We start from the raw sequence: 21507 nt of genomic DNA on the forward strand, positions 1-21507 counted from the left end.
CATGATGAGCAAACTGCCCACCCGGCAGTGCAAGTAGTGGGCGACCATCTACCTCTATTCCGTTGTTTTAAAGCCCATCTCCAATAGGAATTTATTTGTAATAAAGACAGATCCCTACTCTAGAGTGGAAAATACCTGTTAAAAGCTACCATTGTATTATATTTAATATACATTATCACATATGTCCCATAATATAGTAACATTGTCTCTCACACCCCATGGAAAAAAACTGACTAAACCTGTAATGAGGGCTTCCGATTTTTCTTACTATTACTGTCCTAAATGGAAAATTTCAATTAAAACTATAAACCAATTAAGCTATTATAAGGTTATACTTTTAGGCCAGATTTAATATAACCTACTTTTAAAATAACATCTGAATTTCAGTGAATAGTTATGTACAATTCCATCAATGTCTCCAGAGGCATGACATTAATAAGGTTTATTTTTACAAGAATATTAATAAGTATAAGGAGAAAATAGAGTCCTGTCTTTGTTTCAAAACAACGTGGGTTTTGGGAAAAGGTCAATAGCCCACCTTAATAAGCTACTCATAAAAATATGGATATCTTAAAAAAATTGATCTAACATGGTCAAAAGCTTAAAACACACATATTTAGCACAACAAGCATGATTAATATTTTATCATTGGGGGCCTACTAATCAATTGACCTCTGATCACAACGTTAAGACTGATTTTACACACACACACACACATATATATATATATATAACCTGTGTATAACGACCCACCCTGGCTTCGCAAGAGAGCAATTTCATCTCACCACAGCCCCCTGCATCTCACAACAGCCTCCTGCTTCTCACTATTTCCCCCTGCATTTCACCACAGCATCCTATATTTCACTCCTGCCACTGATTCTTATCACACCACAGGCAATGCCGTCATAATCCTGACCACTGGAATTCCAGCGTTCAGAATGCCGATGCCAGGATCCTCATTCTAAGTACTGGGGTTAGGCTTACTTACCCGGAGGCGTTGGGATTGTAACCTGGCCGAGATCCTGGAGTCGGGATTCTGGTCACCAGGATCCCAAGTGCCGGAATCCCATACCCTTCCCTACCACAGGCCTCTGCATCTCACTATAATCCCTGCTTTTCTCTCCTGCACCCTGAATCTCACCAGTTTTGCCACCCCACCCCCCCACCCCCCCATGGCCTGCGTCGGTGCGATCTGATGCGCACGAGTGTATATATATATATTTAAAATTGCAACTTTTAGCCAGTGTATATTCTGTGTATGTCTGTGGCAGATAATTGAAAAACACACACATATTGTGAGGTGCAGACGAGTGTTTTAAATGCAAAATTAGAAACCATTGTCATAAGTCTGACTATCATTGTATGCCTAAAGGAACTAACGTTTACATTCCAAATAGGCAAAAGAGACCTTTGATTAGCCATCAGACATTGTGACTCCATCAAGTATCTATCTGCTGGTCATCTCTGATCAGAACAACTTCATTGTCTGTCATTTGTTAAAATATAAACTCACATACAGCACATATTTGCATGATACACGACACATACACACAGCGCGCGTTTTCAGACGTACAACGCACACTGATGAATTCCTGTAAATATCTCACATTCATTTATGCAATCACACATATAGAAAAGGTTTCCTAGCATTAAGAAAAGGTTTTGTTAGACAATCATTATGGTATAAAGTGTGCATATATGATATTTAAGGTATACAACATGGTAGACATGGCACGTTTGGTACTATACTGACACCCTATTTATTTCCAGATATTCGAGTCAATCAGCGAGGAAGTCACATCTTGCGTTCGATGGTTATAGATCATAGGAAATTATTGGTTAGAATGTATACTCTGTATGTAGTGTCTTAAACCAGGTAAAGAAAGACAATGCAATCTCAAGACATTTTTGGAGAATTGGGACATACCCCTAGTGACAACATATGAACTGTCCTATGAACTACAGCGTACTACAAAGACCAAGAGCAAGAACCAATGGAATTATGTCTGTCTGTCTACATTGTTGTTATCTGTGATCTGTAAAGTATATAGCCTGCTTGCTGATCCCAACATACAGCCATTCTCCTTGGATGACCACAGGCTTCTGGACTGATGACTGTATGCTGGGCTGTATCTTATTTTCTGTATTTATTTATTAACAGTTTCTTATATAGCGCAGCATATTCCGTTGTGCTTTACAATTGGAACATTAATAGAACAAAACTGGATAATAACAGACAGATATATAGGTAGGAAGGCCCTGCTCGCAAGCTTACAATCTATAAGGAAATAGGCACTGATACACAAGGATAGGTGCTATATATTGCTATTTGGTCCAGCCAGACTGCAGAGTTTCTTGGTGGGCTGCATGATCCGGTCACACAGGAATGTCGGCCAAATGTCATGAGGATGTGAGAGAAAGACAATGTGTGAGGTTATGTGTGGACTGTGAAAGGGGATGTAATTAGATATGGAAGCTATGAAGGTTATGTGGGCGGTTCAGGAATCTGATAAGCTTGCCTGAAGAGGTGAGTTTTCAGGGAACGCTTGAAGGATTGGAGACTAGATGTAAGTCTTATTGTGTGTGGTAAGGCATTCCATAGAGTGTGTGCTGCTCGAAGAAAGTCCTGTAACCATGAATGGGAGCAAGTAATACGTGGGGATGAGAGACGCAGATCTTGTGCTGAGCGGAGAGGTCAGGTTGGGAGATATTTTGAGATGAGTGAACAGATGTATGTTGGTGTGGTTTGGTTAATGGCCTTATGTGTAAGTAAAAGTATTTTGTATTGAATACGGTAGAAGACCGGCAACCAATAGAGGGACTGACAGAGAGGGGCAGCAGACGATGAACGTTTGGCAAGGAAGATAAGCCTTGCAGCTGCATTAATAATGGATTGTAATGGCGATAGCCTGTTTTTAGGAAGACCAGTAAGAAGACTATTGCAATAGTCTATGCGGGAAATAATGAGTGCATGGATCAGAGTTTTTGCAGTGTCTTGTGTGAGATATGGTCAAATTTTGGATATGTTTTTTAGATGTATGCAACATGATTTTGAGACAGATTGAATGTGGGGAACAAAAAACAGTTCAGAGTCAAGGATGACACCAAGGCAGCGAGCTTGTGGAGCAGGATGGATTGTCGAGTTATCAACCGTGATCGAGAGATCAGGTTGGTAACTGTTCTTGGTCGGTAATTGTCTTGTGTTGGTAACTGTTCTTGGTATTTAATTGTCTTTGCGCTAATTGTGCTAGATCAAATCGTGTACCTTTCTTTTTGAATGCAATAAGAATTTTTGTGCTTTGGAACCACAATTATTGTATGTACAGCGATTATTTCTCTCAAGCCATTTAGGGGTATTCATAGTTGTATATTTTGGGTCAATGTCCTGCTGCAGAATAAATTTGGAGCCAATCAGATGCCTCCCTGATGGTATTGCATGATGGATAAGCACCTGACAGTATTTCTCAGCATAGAGGACACCAATAATCCTGACCAAATCCCCAACTCCATTTGCTGAAATGCAGACCCAAAATGTGCATGGAACCTCCACCATGCTTCACTGTTGACTGCAGACACTCATTATTGTACCAATCTTCCGTGAACAAACTGCCTTCTGTTACAGGCAAAGTTTTCAAATTTTGACTAATCAGTCCAGAGCACCTGCTGACATTTTTTTGCACCCCAGTTCCTATGTTTTCATGCATAGTTGAGTCGCTTGGCCTTGTTTCCACATCGAAGGTATGGGTTTTTGGCCACAATTCTTCCATGACGACTACTTCTGGCCAGACTTCTCCGAACAGTAGATAGGTGTACCTGGGTCCCACTGGTTTCTGCCAGTTTTGAGCTGATGGCACTGCTGGACATCTTCCGACTTTGAAGGGAAGTAAACATGACGTGTCTTTCATCTGATGCACTAAGTTTCCTTGGCCAACCACTGTGTCTACAGTCCTCAACATTGCCCGTTTCTTTGTGCTTCTTCAAAAGAGTTTTAATAGCACATCTTGAAACCCCAGTCTGCTTTGAAATCTTTGCCTGGGAGAGACCTTGCTGTTGCAGTATAACTACCTTGTGTCTTGTTACTGTGTTAAGTCCTGCCATGGTGCATTATCTGTGACATGAAACTGTCTTCCACAACCTCACCTTTGTAGCATAACTTGACTGTTACTTACCCAGTTTTAAGCCTCCTACACAGCTGTTTGTGTTTCAGTTAATGACTATGTTTCAACCTACATATGAAAATTATGATCATTATCACCTGTTTGGTATGATTAGTTAATCACACACTTAACTATAATCCAACAAACTCCCTGACTTTGTGCAAGTGTACCAACAAGAATTGATGCTGTGTTGAAGGCGAAGGGTGGTCACACCAAATACTGATTTGATTTATCTTCTGTTCATTCACTTTGCATTTTGTTAATTGATAAAAATAAACTATTAACGCTTCTATTTTTTAAAGAATTTTTTCCACACCTGCCTAAATCTTTTGCACAGTGTATATATATATATATATATATATAAATATACATACACATATATACAGAGAGAGATTCTCATTTGACAGCTTGTATTACAAATTAAAAGATTTGACAACTTGTATTACAAATAAAAAGACACAAGAAATCCACATCAGGTCATGGGTTACTGTAACAGGGACATAAAAACATGCAAACGGAGCCCCACATAAAATTGGCATGACCTCAACATAAAGAAAATTAATTAATACAACATTACGAAAGCTAGTCAACTCAGATATCCACTGCCCGTCCAAGTCATTTATCTTGGGGGACAACTAAAAATAGGATCACATAGTAGGGGAGACAGACTTACCTTTGCTGCACATCCGGCATCCTCTGGAGCAAACTGCACGTACACAGCAGACTCGTAAGCTTTATGCCCTATCTCCACCCCCTTGGTGTATAAAGGATGGTCAGACATGGGAAACCTTGCTACAGTAGGTGATTGTCTAGTATGCCTGTGACTGGCTGATAAGCCTTGTTTATTGGAAAGTCTCCACTCTTGCAAATTTTGACTTACCTTATTAAAACTGATTTCCTGCATTGTAAGCCAGAACTTATTGGAAGACCTGTTCAGTATGCAGATGAAAGAGGGCAGGATGTATCATGCAAACACTGATACATCCTGCCCTCAGTGCTTTCATATCCAAACTGGCTGTAAATCATAATAACACACCCTATTCTGTCTCATTGGTGAATAGAGGACAAGGGAGTGTGTAACCATTTAAAAGCAGATGAATGGGAGCAGCATGTGATCAGATGTTGGCAGGATCCCGCTTCTACTAAGTAGTATAAAAGATACAGTTGGGGATAATGAGTGGAGATAATCATAAATAACATTGGTAAAGAGTGATAAATTATCGGGATAGCAGGTGAAGGTGGATAATGAAGGGGTGATGAATAACAGAGCATGGTGATGAAGGGAGTCATGAATAGCAGGGACTGGGTGGTGATGAAGGACATACTTATTCCCCGGGCCTTCTGTTAAAACTAGGGGTGTACACCGGCCGCTTTTCGTGTTTTGGATCTGGATCTTTCTTTGTGTTTTGGATCTGGATTGGTTTTGCCAAAACCACCCTTCGGTGTTTTGAGTTCTGGGTTTTGTGTTTTGGATCTGTATTTTTTTTAAAAAAAGCATAAAAACAGCTAAAATCACAGAATGTGTTGATTTTTCTGCTCCTATGCTATTATTAACCTCCAAAACCTTAATTTCCACTCATTTCCAGTCTATTCTGAACACCTCACACCTCACAATAGTGTTTTTATGTCCAAAAGGTTGCACCGAGGTAGATGGATGACTATGCTAAGCGACACGAGTGGGCGGCACAAACACGTGGCCCATCTAGGAGTGACACTGCAGTGGCAGACAGGATGGCAGTTTGAAAAACTAGGCCGCAAACAGTACATAATGCAAAGAAAAAAAGAGGTGCAAGATGGAATTGTCCTTGGGCCCTCTCACCCACCCTTATGTTGTATAAACAGGACATGCACACTTTAACAAACCAATCATTTCAGCGCCAGGGTCTGCCACACGACTGTGGCTGAAATGATTGGTTCACTTGGGCCCCCACAAAACAAGCTGGCAATTAATCTGTCCCTGCACAAACTGGCTCTACGGAGGCAAGATGTCGTCCTCATCCTCCTCATTCACCGATTCCTTACCCTCTTCAGTGTTGTGTACATCCTAATCCTCACAAAGTATTAATTCGTCCCTGCTGGAATCCACCACCACAGGTCCCTCTGTACGTTCTGGAGGCTGGTCTCCCTGGAAGAGTTGATAATTCATTTTTATGAACATCATCTTCTCCACATTTCGCTGACAAGGTTCCCGGCTGCACTAAACACTCTTTCGGAGTACACACTGGAGGGGGGGCAACTCAGGTAAAATAGAGCCAGTTTGTACAGGGGCCTCCAAATTGCCTCTATTTCCTGCCAGTACATGTACGGACTGTCTGACATGCCTACTTGGATGCTGTCACCGATGTAATCCTTTAACAGACAGACGCACGCTTGTCGCTGCTGCTTTGAGGATGCAGGCGTGGCTACAGCCCACACAATTCACAAAGACAGAAAAAAAAGAAGAATTTTTAATTTTTTGTGGAGCGCACCTTGAGGGTTACACCACCCTTTAACAGACAGACGCACGCTTGTCGCTGCTGCTTTGAGGATGCAGGTGCGGCTACTGCGCATACATTTCATACACAAACACAGAAAAAAAGATTATTTTATTTTGGTTGGAGCGTACTTTGGGGGTTACACCACCCTTTAACAGACAGACGCACGCTTGTTGCTACTGCTTTGAGGATGCAGGTGCGGCTACAGCCCACACATTTCACAAAGACAGAAAAAAAAAGAATTTTTTATTTTTTGTGGAGCACACTTTGAGGGTTACACCACCCTTTAACAGACAGACGCACGCTTGTCATTGCTCCTTTGTTGATGCACGTGCAGCCACAGTGCACACAATTCACAAACACAGAAAATATTTTTTTATTTTGTTTGGAGTGCACTTTGGGGGTTACAGCACCCTTTAACAGTCAAGCCAGCTGGCCCTTTACCTATGACACAGGCACACGCTTGGCGCTACTTTGTTGATGCACATGCGGCTACTGCGCACACAACTCACAAACACAAAAAAATATATTTTTTTATTGTTTTTGGAGTGCACTTTGGGGGTTACAGCACCCTTTAACGGTCAAGCCAGCCGGCCCTTTACCTATGGGACACAGGCGCACGCTTGGCACTGCTCCTTTGTTGATGCATGTGCAGCCACAGTGCACACAATTCACAAACACAGAAAATATTTTTTTATTTTGTTTGGAGTGCACTTTGGGGGTTACAGCACCCTTTAACAGCCAAGCCTGCCGGCCCTTTACTTATGACACAGGCGCATGCTTGGCACTACTTTGTTGATGCACGTGCGGCTACTGCGCACACAATTCACAAACACAGAAAAAATATTTATTTTTTTTGCACTTGGGGGGAGCACCCCTGATGGACAGAGCACCCCCTGGACAACACTACAGCACCCCTTTAGGACTGGGACACTGCACAGGACTTTGGAGTGGACACAGCCCCTATGGACAACTGACTGCACAACACAGTCCAGCCAGCCCCTATGGACTTTGGAGGAGTGGACACAGCCCCTATGGACAACAGCAGCACAGCACAACACAGCCAGCCCCTATGGACTTTGGAGGAGTGGACACAGCCCCTATGGACAACAGCAGCACAGCACAACACAGCCAGCCCCTATGGACTTTGGAGGAGTGGACACAGCCCCTATGGACAACAGCAGCACAGCACAACACAGCCAGCCCCTATGGACTTTGGAGGAGTGGACACAGCCCCTATGGACAACAGCAGCACAGCACAACACAGCCAGCCCCTATGGACTTTGGAGGAGGGGACACAGCCCCTATGGACAACAGCAGCACAGCACAACACAGCCAGCCCCTATGGACTTTGGAGGAGTGGACACAGCCCCTATGGACAACAGCAGCACAGCACAACACAGCCAGCCCCTATGGACTTTGGAGGAGTGGACACAGCCCCTATGGACAACAGCAGCACAACACTGCACTGCACTACACTACACTACACTACACTACACAGCCCAGCCAGCCCTAACTCCCACCCTCCCTCTTCACTGTCCACAGCCGAGTGAGAAAATGGCGCCGACCCGGGTACCTTATATAGAATCCAAAACCCGCGAGATGATGACGTTTTGCCTCGATTTCAGATCCGAGTCAGGCGGGAAAAGTCGAGCCTGACTCGGATCGGCCTCGGATCGGGGGGGGGCTCGGGGGGGTTCGGATTTCAGAAATCCGAACCCACTCACCCCTAGTTAAAACTAGAGATGAGCGATTCGGTTTTGGCCCAGATGTTCCCACCAAGTTCGGATCTCAGAATGAAGCAAAATGACATCTTTCATGGACATCTCGGCAGGAAGATCCAAGCCAAAACTAAACCGCTCATCTCTAGTTAAAACTGTACTTAAACATTTACTTTGTCCTATTTTATTAAGTGAGCGTCCCAGTCAGGTTCTCACTGCCTCCTTTCATCACAATGTAGTGTGCAATTACAGGGCCCTACAATAGTACTTCATTGTATTGTGTTCCCCCTCATAAAACCTGCAGGTAAAGTTGAAATTAAATAAAGCAAAGTAAATAGTTGTCAGAAAGTTTGTGTGTGTATACAGGTTAATTTGCTTACATGGTTTTAGTGTCCCATTGTCAGAGCATTAACTAGGTTCGGTTGATGCACCAACGCACTAGAAAGTGTATTTTTTTTTACATAATTCACTGTGGCAGGCTATAAGAGGCACATTGTTTATTACGTTTTTACTTAGAATGTATCTACAGACTGTTATTAATGATTGAAAATTATTCAGATTTTTCAGTTTCAAGGAATATCATGGCAACAAAAGTCACACAGCACATGATGTAGTGAACAATAGAGTCTTTGGAATACCCCTCTCAGTTATGTTTATACTGTGACATCTGCCTCCTCCTGACATAGTGATAGTCTGAGATACTCTGTGTAGCTGATGCTCTGAGTCTTCACATAATCACGGCCCCACACATCCCCACAGCATAATGGTGCAAACTGTGGCATCTCGCAGCACTATGACACAATTAAAAGACAATAAAGCCCTGCCCACTTCACTTGGGAATTGGGCAGGATCCTGGAGGTTTCTCTGTCCCCAAACTAAGGTAGTCTCCCAGTCATTTCGGGGGAGTAAGCAGTAATGAGAGATAATGATCTGCAGAAGGATAGCTAATCACAATGTATATCATATGCATGCTTAAAAGTGACTTAGCTTGCTATGTAATGAAGAAAAAGTTATGTGGGATTGCTGCTTCAATACAACATTACAAAATGCAACTCGTCACAACAGTTGGCCAACTCAGAAATGGACTACGCTGTGACAGTTTTATTCTACTACATGGTGTCAGACGCACTGGCATGATCTGTGGCTTTCGGTTGGTTGCACATCGCTCACCCAAGTCAGTTTTCTTGGGGGCCAACTAAGAAGGGATTTTCATCAGTAGGTGAGACAGATTTATCTTTACTGTATCTCCAGCATCCTCTGGAGCAAACTGCGTGTACATAGCAGTCTAGTAAGTTTTTAGCCTATCGCCACCCCCTTGGTGCTAAAGGATGGTAAGACATAGCAAACCTCCCTAGGTGATTGAGAGTAGCTCATTTGGCAGGGCACCACACTCTTCTATTGGCAAGTCCAGCTCATAACAGTCTCAATCAGAAGGGAGAGGGTGGATCAGACCTCTCCTCCAGCCACACCTCCTTCCCAATGCTGTGCCTTTTCTCAGGAGCATGCCCTGGGTGTCCACTCTTAAAGGGTTGGTTTTCACTTTTCCTTCAGTGGTGCCTGCTCTCCACTGCACCCACTACTTGGTGATGACTCTCCGTGGGGTGAAACAGTCTTCCTTCGTCACTCCTTCTCTCCTAGCAGTGCTTTTTTCCGTGATGGCGCAGTCTATAGCATCAAGATCTCCCCTGCAGCCAAGCTTCAAATCAATTACGCGTGACCATCACACGCCAGCGAGTAAGCTCAACTATATGCTGCACCTTCGGTAGCTGCAGGACTTTTGTTTGCAGCTTCATAGGGCTGCATACAAAAATCAGCGAGTCCAGGTTGAGTTTGGCTGCCGTTTCTTTGCCGTTGCAAAGGCAACTTACCCTTCCCCCCTCACATGCACAGACAAGTTAATTGAATTGACCCCCAGGTAAAGGTCCCCTGCTCCTCCTATGTATACTTGATGCCACAAACCAGGGTTTTTTTTCCTTTCAGCTCACAGATCTCCACACGCTCCCCTCTTGCTACGTGGCAACTGCCTGTTGAAAGCCATACAAATCTGCCCAGCAGCAGTCCAGGCCCACAGGGGCATGCAGCCCTGCAACAATGGCTCATCCTAGTTATCTGGGTCTACATGTCATTACTTACCCCCTACTAAGATTTTTGTGTTGAGGATGGAATTTTGTGTTTCAGAACTCTGATTTGTGGATATGCTGCTATTTATCAATCAGAGTAAAGGCCCTACACACGGAACGATGTAGGCAACAATACGATCTCACTAACGATTTCCCTTGAACTCCTGAACACTCCCGGACAAACAATCATGTGCATACACATGGATAGATTGTACAAACGATCAAACGATATAGATGGGTCGGTAACGACTGCAAATCGTTAACGATATATCGTTTATCAGCAAGTAACCTCTCGATGCATCTTCTGTCTCCCCATCGGCTAAATGGTGGAGGGGTGTGGCCAGGAAAAGTGATGACAAATCGCTTTTCGTCCATGAAACCATTCGTAGTGCGTACACATGGAATGATATGTGTCAAATCATGAAAGGCAGGTCGTGATCTTTCTGCTTGTTCAAAAGATCACAGACCCCGACCAACAACCAGCGGGAGTGTGCATCGGCATTGTTATTGTGCCTACACACGGCAGACTTTAAACAATTTGATTTTCCAATCAGTCGAAAACGGCAATATCGTTTAAAATATGGTACCATGAGTAATACTCAGGAGATGGCGCAGTCAAATCGACTGCAGGGCCAGCCAGGAACATTTTTGTAGAATGACTGGTCCTGTCTAACAAGGAGAGATCAGCAGGTAGAAATATGCCCTCTGACACTCATCTCTGCTTAAATATGTCCTTTTATCTGTAATAAGGCACCAGAACCCTTCCCTCACCACTGTTGACTGTAAATCATTCTATTATCAGTTGGAGGATATGGGTTAAAATAAAATGGCTACATTCTAATTTAAAATCTCACACACAAAATAGCAAATTTGTTTAAGAAAGCAATTAACAGAACAATGCTTCACTGCATCAGTCCAGATGTTCACACAGAGGGGCCTTGTGATATTTTTGTCTCAAGTTTTTTATTGTTCCATAAGAGTAGTCATGCTTACATAATAAAGCATGAGTCCAATGTATTAGAAAATGTTACCCTGGAATAACAAAGGCTCATATCGGTTATAAATGGTTTTGGCTGATGAAGCAAGTACATATTACTAAGGTTGCCAAAAAAGATTGCTTAGGCATAAATATAATTTTATCCACTTGGCTCTTACCAAGAAACAAGGCCGGGGTACTGATATGTGAGCATACGTCATCCAAAGCACACATTCTAAACGCCAGTAAACAGATTTAACCCACGTTCAAGATATCATTGGCATGGACACGGCTGTAATAGAGGTACTGTATCTTGTAACATAACTGGATAAATTAATATTGAATCTAACAGCATAGAAATTACAAATTGGATTTAGCTTGGTTTAATTCCCTGACATTTTTAAAATTATGTTAAGCAAAACATTTAATATTCGAGCTAAACCTGAAGAAAATATTTTTAAATGTTGTATTATGATAGAAAGTTACACTACACTTTCTTTCCTCGCATTGACCATCAGGTTAACTGTGTTGCTCAGGAAATCATTGAGAAGTTGCTCATCGCATGCAGCTACATTTCTGTGAACGCCTGATAAATAAATTGCCCTTTTAGCAGAAATGTTTTCCAGAGCTTAAGTTTAACTATATTTGCCTTTTTTACATATCATGTTCAATTAAATGAGAAAAGATCTGCTTCTGATGCGTATGCCAATTCAACAGTATTTTCAGGTGTTGGGGGTGTCTAACATTGCTGAAGCGTTGGGCATTCCCCTCCAAAGTCCCTTTTGGTGATATCAGAACACTTTAGATAACCTGCCACACCCCCAGTTCAATCCAAACCATGTCCAGGTTGGAGAAGGCGACAACCCTTTCCCATGGGTTGCTGCTAGATCCTAGTTGGAGAAAGGACCTCTCTGACGTTGCAACCACGTAACCGCTTCGGCAGCGCCGGACTGCTCCAATGTTACCATCCACGTGGGCATAGAGGGGGAATATATGTTTGTGGCGAGCGCAGCAAGCCACCATGCCCGAAGCGTGGTGAGTGCAGCGAGCCCGCGAGGGGACACTTTTGGACCCCCGTTCGGATCCTTGCCCCTTCCCCTTTGGTCGCAGGTCACGTGGGTGTGACATCAGAGGTCCTTTGCAGCACCTAATTCTAGACCTAACCCTTTCCCATGTGATCTCTTCCTCTTTTGGAAACTAGTGTCCGATATAATCAATGATTGTGGTATATATGGAAACCTAAGTATACAGAGTAGTAATGTTTAAGGCATTGCCATACGTCCATTCTCTTTATTCCAATATGTTTTTTTTTATATGTAACCCCTGTTGCTGTGTATATATTGGAAGGTGCAGATTCTCTCCTCCGCCCTGGCTAGCTCCTGGCTGGCTGTTGGCAATAATAAGCCAAGGGGTTCCCTTTCTAATGCAGGTATTTGCATTTATTAGGTGTGAACATGTGATTAGAGGTGCAGTACAATACAAATAATTGGGTACCAGACCATCTCTCTGTAGCAAAACAGAACTCTATAATTACACGTCTTCTCTACTCAGCATGGGTATGATTTATAAGGTCAACATTAATCATGACGCCAATCATAATGTCGATTATTGTTAACGATACATTGTTTTGCAGGAAGCAAAAAAAGTACTGCTGAAATGTCAACATGATAGAAAGTTGACAGATCATCCCTGGGGTCTAGCAGTGACTTACCTGCTCCCAACGGCAGTGGAGTCTCCAGCGACGGCTTCCGGGTCACGAGTGGAGCAGTTGCGACGTAGAGATCTGATGGAGTGGTGGTTATGATAAGTATTCTTCCCCTATCTCTAATCCTAATCCCTACCGGTAACCTTAACCCTCCACCTCCTGCCTGAGTCTAACCTCCCTTCACCCCCGCAGCCTAACCCTAACCCTCCGTCCTGCAGCCTAATCTCAATGTCGACATTCTGAAAATGTCAGAATTTCACATATAATCATTTTTGGGTGTTTCTCCAAAGCATGCTGTGCACAGGGCTTGATTCTGAGATTTATAAATTGAATTCCACAGAAATGGAAAAAAATATTTTGTAGTCAAATAAAAAAAATAAAAAAATCATATTTTGTACTCAATAATGTTCGGGCATCTCCCAAATTTCAGGGACTTCTGCCAGTGGCGTAGGTTCATCCCAGACGCCTGGAGGCAAATTATCATTCAACCCCCCCCCCCTGAATATGTGACTATGGCTGCTGCCAGGGAGGAGTGGGATGGGGAGTTGTGAGTGAGGGGGAGGGGGACACCAGATGTGTCTCACTGGCATAAGAAGCTGCTGGGGAGTAGTGGCACCAATGAGCAGGGACAGGCTATAGATAGATGGAGGCGGCAGCTGATTGTCTGACACAGAGCCCTCCACTAGTATATAGTTAAGGTACATTTTCAGGTTACGGCAAGAGGTGCCATGTATTGAGGCACCGTGACGGTACACTCCGGGTACATATTTACAGCCCAAAGTGGGGTGAATATATTGTGGGAGATGGAGGAAGTGTCCCTTCAGTGCTGGCGCCTCCATTGTCTCCCATAGTTCTGCCCCTGACTTCTGCAGGAATCACAGGAGAGTAGAAGACCCTTGCGGGTCCCACCCACTTTCCTAGTGATAATGTTATTTACTGCAAATTGCACCATTATCTGACAGTGTACAGTTGAGTCACACTAACACCATGGGAATCCCCTCTCAAATCCAGCACTTTCTGGTGGTAGAATAGCATATATTATATATGTATTGCCTAACAGTAATATTTTTACAATAACCTACAGCTAGATTAATATAGTTAGTCCAATGGCCAAGAGCCTGGAGAAGCCCACATCTGCTTGTGTTGGCAATGTGATAGGTATTTTCAGCTAAAAAGCAAACTCATTTAATAAAAAATGCATCCAACCAGTACCAGTTAAGTTTGCAACTATTGAATGAACTGGGGCTCATGTACAAACTGTAAAAAGTGCACCCACTGTGTAAAACTGGCAAATATGTAGGTGCACAGACATGTGTCGTTTTTGGGGGGGGAAATGCCACAAAAAATATCTCTGAACCTGCATGTGCATATTGTTGATCTAAGTGGGAAATGCCCATGGAATAGACATTGCATGGGACGAAATCTTTCTACTACTAATCAGATCTCATATATATATATAGTGTAGAGAATAATGCTGCGGCACTCACGGGTCTTGCATAGAAAGAATAACTCCAACTCAGGGGACGTTCGTTCAACGTTTCAGTCTATCGACTTTTATCAAGAACTTCAGTGAATAAAGTGACAACCACATACCTTTATACAAACATCGCATTTGCTGCAGACCAATCCTACTTCCGCCTCTCGGCTGGTGCCTCCCCGCAGATGACGTCATCCATGTGCACCAAAGGCATCCCGGCGCGCGCGATGACGTCACACGCTGCCGGAGCCCGGTGCTCCTTTGTTGACATCACCTGATCGGGTGACTGACACTCCCAACGGTGGGGAAAATACGAGATCATAGGCAAAGAATAACATAATATGCCTAAACAAGAGAACAGAACAAGTATGAACATTAGGAATGGGTCTGCATAAATGTATCAAACGCTGCACCACAAGAATAAATGCATACAGACAATGATCGTTGTGAACCATGTGTTGCTAAGCAACCATATATAAACAAAACAAACTACAATGATACACATACATGGAGTGATATAGGTGTAACATGACACAAAATGACACACAAACTAAACATATATACCAGACAAGATACAAGTGTGACATATAACAATAAATAAAACATACTCGGATAAAACATATTTTAAGTGTCAATGTGGGATGGTCGGGCATGTACTACAAAAAATGTTTTGGGTATGTAGTACACAAGGAGAAATGATCTCCAAACAAGTATAATATGTGTATATGTGTAACAGTAAAGGAAATAATGACATAAATGACATTATAATGTGATGCAAGATATCATCACAAATAAAATAGATATATTGCGATGAGCCCATTACAAATAATGTATATATCCAATGATGTTTACTGTAGTCAGGAGGTTATAAAGTCAATCGTTGGAGAGATACCGTTGCGTCCGAAGGATACTGTATTTATTCACTTACAACACCCGGGAATCTAAGGTGGTCACCCAACCTTGTACTAGCCAGGCCAACAAGGTATTGCTCCCGAGATCGGACGAAAATCGGGCACATCCATTGTTGTATGATAGTAAGTATACCGGATCCAAACTTCCAAGGGGTCCAATCATCCAACTTAAGCACCTAAGTAACCTCATGACTTGACTAGCTGGTCCAAATTGAAAGGTCAAAAAAAGGAATATGAGCAGGCAAGTCCCAACAGACCCACTTCAAAGTTGTCTGTAAATGACCAATGAAAGAGTGTGCAAAGACAAGGATAGCATACACATAACTGAGTGAGATGACAGAAATCATATTTGTCCAAGAAATAGAACAGAGGCACCACAATAGCAATCCAATGTGGACATCAACCTAGGACTTGACCACCTGAAAAACTTAATAATAATCATAGGAAACAAGCAAATGATAGCGTTTCGTTGAGCCCAAAAGGCGCAACAAAATTCATCCTATGTATCCACCGTGCCTCAAGTTGTAACAGTTTCTTGTCTCTACCACCTCCTCTTTTAGAGATGGGTACATGGTCGATTGCTTTATACGAAAGGGTAGCCAATGAATGTCTATGTTCACTGTAATGCCTGGCTACTGGCTGATCAATGTCTTTTCCATCCAGTGCCTGACGGATGGCCGTCCTGTGTTGAGCCATCCTCACTCTTAGTGTACATGACGTTTTCCCTACATAAACAAGTCCGCAGGGACACCTAATTATGTAGATTACATATTTGCTTGTACAGGTACAAGCCAGTCCTTAAGGTTTTTACCTCTTTTATAACCCATCATCACCTTGGTGTTCTTAAGTGCCGGAAGACTTGAGTCGGTATTGACGATCGTCCACAATTTTTTAGTGGTCTGGTACACGGGAAGCCTTTATCACAACCATGGACACCATCAACTTATCTCATGAACACATCAAGTTCACGTTTGATTGCAACTATGAAAAAGTACATTTTCTTGATGTCAATATTATCTGGACTGGCACCTCATTCAATACTACCCTGTACAACAAGCCTACTGACTGCAACACACTTCTCCACGCACAGAGTCAACATCCTGTCTCATTAATCAAGAGCCTGCCATATTCGCAGTTTTTGCGCATGAAGAGGATAACTAACGATCCCATTAGAGCAGAGGAAGACATCAACAAGATGATGTTAAAATTTCTGAATAGGGGCTACAACTGGAGAGATCAACTAGCTGCAAAAGAAAAAGCTTTACTGCAGACGACGGTTAGCCCACAGAATGAAGTCACGGAATCAAAGAAAAGTAAACCAGTCCTGTTCATCAACCACTTCAATAGTGGGAGTGGGTTTGTGAACACAACCACTAAAAAATTGTGGCCGATCGTCAATACCGACTCAAGTCTTCCGGCACTTAAGAACACCAAGGTGATGATGGGTTATAAAAGAGGTAAAAACCTTAAGGACTGCCTTGTACATAATGATGTATCTAGATGTTCACCGAGCTCCAGCATGCATTTCCTCACTAAGAGACCGGGCTGTTACAGATGCACAGGTTGTACGACATGCAGATACTTGGAAATAGGACCAGATGTGGTACATCCGCACTCAGGTACACGAATACCCATCAGACATGTTCTCACCTGTATAAGCAAATACAGTATCCTTTGGACGTAACGGTATCTCTCCAACGATTGACTTTATAACCTCCTGACTACAGTAAACATCATTGGATATATACATTATTTGTACTGGGCTCATCGCAGTATATCTATTTTATTTGTGATGATATCTTGCATCACATTATAATGTCATTTATGTCATTATTTCCTTTACTGTTACACATATACACATATTATACTTGTTTGGAGATCATTTCTCCTTGTGTACTACATACCCAAAACATTTTTTGTAGTACATGCCCGACCATCCCACATTGACACTTAAAATATGTTTTATCCGAGTATGTTTTATTTATTGTTATATGTCACACTTGTATCTTGTCTGGTGATGTGCAGGCTCGGATAGGTTCGAGTTTGCACGTGGAGTTCGGATTTTTCCCTCCAAAAAAACGGAACTCAGAACGAGGCAAAACGTCATCTTACATGGACGAACATCATCATTCCTGGACAAAAGACCAGGAATGATGATGTTCGTCCATGTAAGATGACGTTTTGCCTCGTTCTGAGTTCCGTTTTTTTGGAGGGAAAAATCCGAACTCCACGTGCAAACTCGAACCTATCCGAGCCTGCACATCCCTAGTATATATGTTTAGTTTGTGTGTCATTTTGTGTCATGTTACACCTATATCACTCCATGTATGTGTATCATTGTAGTTTGTTTTGTTTATATATGGTTGCTTAGCAACACATGGTTCACAACGATCATTGTCTGTATGCATTTATTCTTGTGGTGCAGCGTTTGATACATTTATGCAGACCCATTCCTAATGTTCATACTTGTTCTGTTCTCTTGTTTAGGCATATTATGTTATTCTTTGCCTATGATGTCGTATTTTCCCCACCGGTGGGAGTGTCAGTCACCCGATCAGGTGATGTCAACAAAGGAGCACCGGGCTCCGGCAGCGTGTGACGTCATCGCGCGCGCCGGGATGCCTGTGGTGCACATGGATGACGTCATCTGCCGGGAGGCACCAGCCTGAGAGGCGGAAGTAGGATTGGTCTGCAGCAAACGCGATGTTTGTATAAAGGTATGTGGTTGTCACTTTATTCACTGAAGTTCTTGATAAAAGTCGATAGACTGAAACGTTGAACGAACGTCCCCTGAGTTGGAGTTATTCTTTCTATGCAAGACCCGTGAGTGCCGCAGCATTATTCTCTACATTACATAAGTATTCATTTACTTCTGATGGCACCTGGGCATTTTTGAAGTTTGTGCGGAGTGCTAGCCCCAATCGTTTTGTATATATATATATATATATATATATATATATATATATATAAAATGTTATATGTCATCTGAATCAGTTAATTTTGAGTATCTTATTTATAACCAGTAACTACCAACTTTGGAGCTGCCACAACTGGCGCAGGGAGTACATGCAGGTGTGGTCATACCCTCATTTGCATGACTAGTACTTTTGGAATGTTAGGTTGCCCAATCACTCATAAATTCTATTAATCGCTGCTCCAATATGCATAACAGCAGGGAACGTCATACCTCCCAACACTCTGAGCTTTGGGACCAAGCTGTCCCAATCTGTCCAATTTTATACGGACTATCTTAATTTCCACAGCAACAGTGGTGTTATATGCGAGTGGCTGGGGTCATAGATCAGGTGATATAGTCCAGTAAGGGAGTGGTTTGGGTAACTCTGTTGTACTATGGTAGGACACAGCCACATCTTATTTTCCAAAACTGGTCATAACCTATGCAACCACTCTAGTCCTGCTGATGTTCCCACAGATGATTAGATGGCTGATGGGTGGGTCAAGAAATGTAACAAGCAAAGATGATTCTGCTCAGTTGCTCCCTTAGCTATTATTCGCAATTGGACTATGAATATGTAGAGAATCTTTAGCATTGAACAAGGAGATAAAAGCATGTATATTATGAAGAATCACTATACTAAATGGCTGGTCTGTGCAATGTAGGTGATGATCAATGAGTCTGCACTGTTTTTTATCACCATATTACACATTATTTTCATAATAAAGGCTACCTACATAGGGCTGATGCAGAGTATAATGTACGCCATTTGTGGAGTGTATATTGCATTGCACATGCTCCATAACTAAGAGAACACAAGTACGGGAAATGCAGAGTCCTGGGCATTTCAGTAGAATCTCCACTTATGACCAAAGGGCCATGACTGGGCTGTAATGGTGCGTTGTCACATAGGCACTGTTCAAAGAGGGCTTGTCGGCAGAACTGCGGCTATGCAGAGTTGGCAAGAAGTGTCTATATGCCTGTTTTCAGACATGTCTTTAGCACCAAGGATGTGGCTGGTGCAAGCTCTGCATACTGGTGAATTTATGCATTTAGCTGTGCACACAGTGTGGGAGCAATTATTCAGCTATGCTTCAGCCCTTTGAAGTACAGTATACACATACCTCACATGTGGAAATGGTGGACATGTAAAAGGTGTTACTTACTGCTGGCCAGACTACTCCTGCGTAGCTTTCAATTGATTCCTGAATAGTAATTTCGTACCCTGCAAACCAGAGATGTTCTTTCCCAAAACAGGAGAAGACAGGGGGAGACCATGTCTTGTAGGGCTGGGCACATGATTCGAAGTTACATATGATGTCTATAAGAAAACAATTCCTTATGTCAATGATTAAGGTATTTTATATTTCATTTGAAATCTGTATCAAGGCTCATAAACAGCACAAATACTACCAAACATGAATAAAGATCTAAATCTTCCACCTATCATCATTATTTTAGTCAAGTTTGTGTTGTTTACAGTATTACTACTATATTGGAAAAGAGACCTGAAAATATGCATACATTTCAGTTTCATTTTATCTTAATGTCAATTCTTTAGTGTTTATCTGAAGTGCTTCTGAATTATAATCATTGTTTGAAGTGAAATATTGACGTTATCCGGATAATAATACCATTTTTGTGAATCTGAGCGATTGCATGCTAATTCTGGGTCTGTCTAGTCTACAACATCTGCATATTCGTGAGGTAAATAAAGATTTCATCTACCCAGTGTTAGATGATGGATTAGAGTACACTGGGTATCTATTACATGAGGACATACTAATGCTGAAGGATTTCCTCATGCAATGTAATGGGAAATAACAAATATTCCTATTGTATTCATCAGGGACAATTCTACATGTTGTATATGCATTTTACTCTTTTTTTTATCATGCTACAATCATGTCTCATCAAATCACTATTGCCTGACATAACAGTATAAAAGTAATGGTTGTATGGGGACTTACCTAGCTCACCTGCTTTTTATCAACACATACCATAGTATCATACATGCCAATAATGTATATATAGATATATATATATATATATATATATATATATATATATTATACACACACACATAAACGTGTGTGTGTAAAACATATATTTAATGCAGACTGACCCGTATTTGTAAACAAAGCAATAGAACAATTTGGCTACTACCAGTTGCTGTTCCTTGCAGTGCTGACATGAAAGGTTAGAGGGGATTAGCTTGTTGACTATAATACCGCACACTCATTCATTGATTTATTGTGGTACAGTAGGCACCTGGATTATACATATATGCTGTGCACTTACCTTTCTTATTGCCCCCCAGTTGAGGGGTCTCTGAAAAGTCGGGGTTTGGCACATCCTGCTGCTTTCCTCCCTCTTCATCACCCACAGTTTCACCAGCTCCCTCCCAGCTGTCTTCCTCCTCTGCAGCGGAGAGCTCAGGCTGCACACAGAGCAGACACTCCAAACGCTCAGCATCCATAGCAAGTGCCCTGAGCCCAGGCAGGGAAAAGGCAGAGCAGCAGTGATCAGGCAGAGGAGCTCATCCTCTACCTCTCTTATTTGTGTGGTGGTAGGAGGGTGTCTCTCGTTATAAGCTGGGGGCTGGCTGTGATCTGCTGATGCTGGGAGGTTGCAGATGAATGTGGATATGTGTGTGCAGAGGGGAGTCAGAGTGATTGCAGTGTGTGCACCCACTGATTAATAAGCTGATTCACATCCTGGACAGACACAAAGACTTTGACAAACGTCATGATATTATTTCATTTGTTACTATCATGGATGCTCTATTATTTGAAACATTCGCTTATACCACAATAAGAGCATATAAAGAAAAACAATAAATATATCATTATAGGAATAAATGATGGTTGTCAAGGTGTATCCCGGCATGTTAAATTATTAGATATAAAATGTAAAAGTTGCAATGGCCAATATTTAGAGCTACACTATACATTCAAATCATTTAAATGATTACTATATTCACAGATTGCAACTGTGATTTACAGACATT

The 21507-nt window shown here is 42.2% G+C and overlaps 1 protein-coding gene across 1 annotated transcript in view; it reads right to left on the reverse strand.

The window, feature by feature from the left end:
- The window catches only part of LOC148538101 (methyltransferase-like protein 21E), a 31220-nt gene extending 10117 nt beyond the window's left edge, over window positions 1-21103 (reverse strand). Inside the window, exons 1-2 of the mRNA XM_088458214.1 lie at window positions 20799-21103; window positions 19664-19818 (exon numbers count right to left, since the gene is read on the reverse strand). Of these exons, the coding sequence (XP_088314340.1) occupies window positions 19664-19818; window positions 20799-20976 (333 nt within the window). The 5' untranslated portion in view covers window positions 20977-21103. The remainder of the gene's footprint in view (window positions 1-19663; window positions 19819-20798) is intronic.
- Window positions 21104-21507: the final 404 nt, after the last annotated feature.

Source organism: Taudactylus pleione, unplaced genomic scaffold, assembly GCF_031769625.1.
Source record: "Taudactylus pleione unplaced genomic scaffold, aTauple2 ptg000041l, whole genome shotgun sequence".
Taxonomy (NCBI): Eukaryota; Metazoa; Chordata; class Amphibia; order Anura; family Myobatrachidae; genus Taudactylus; species Taudactylus pleione.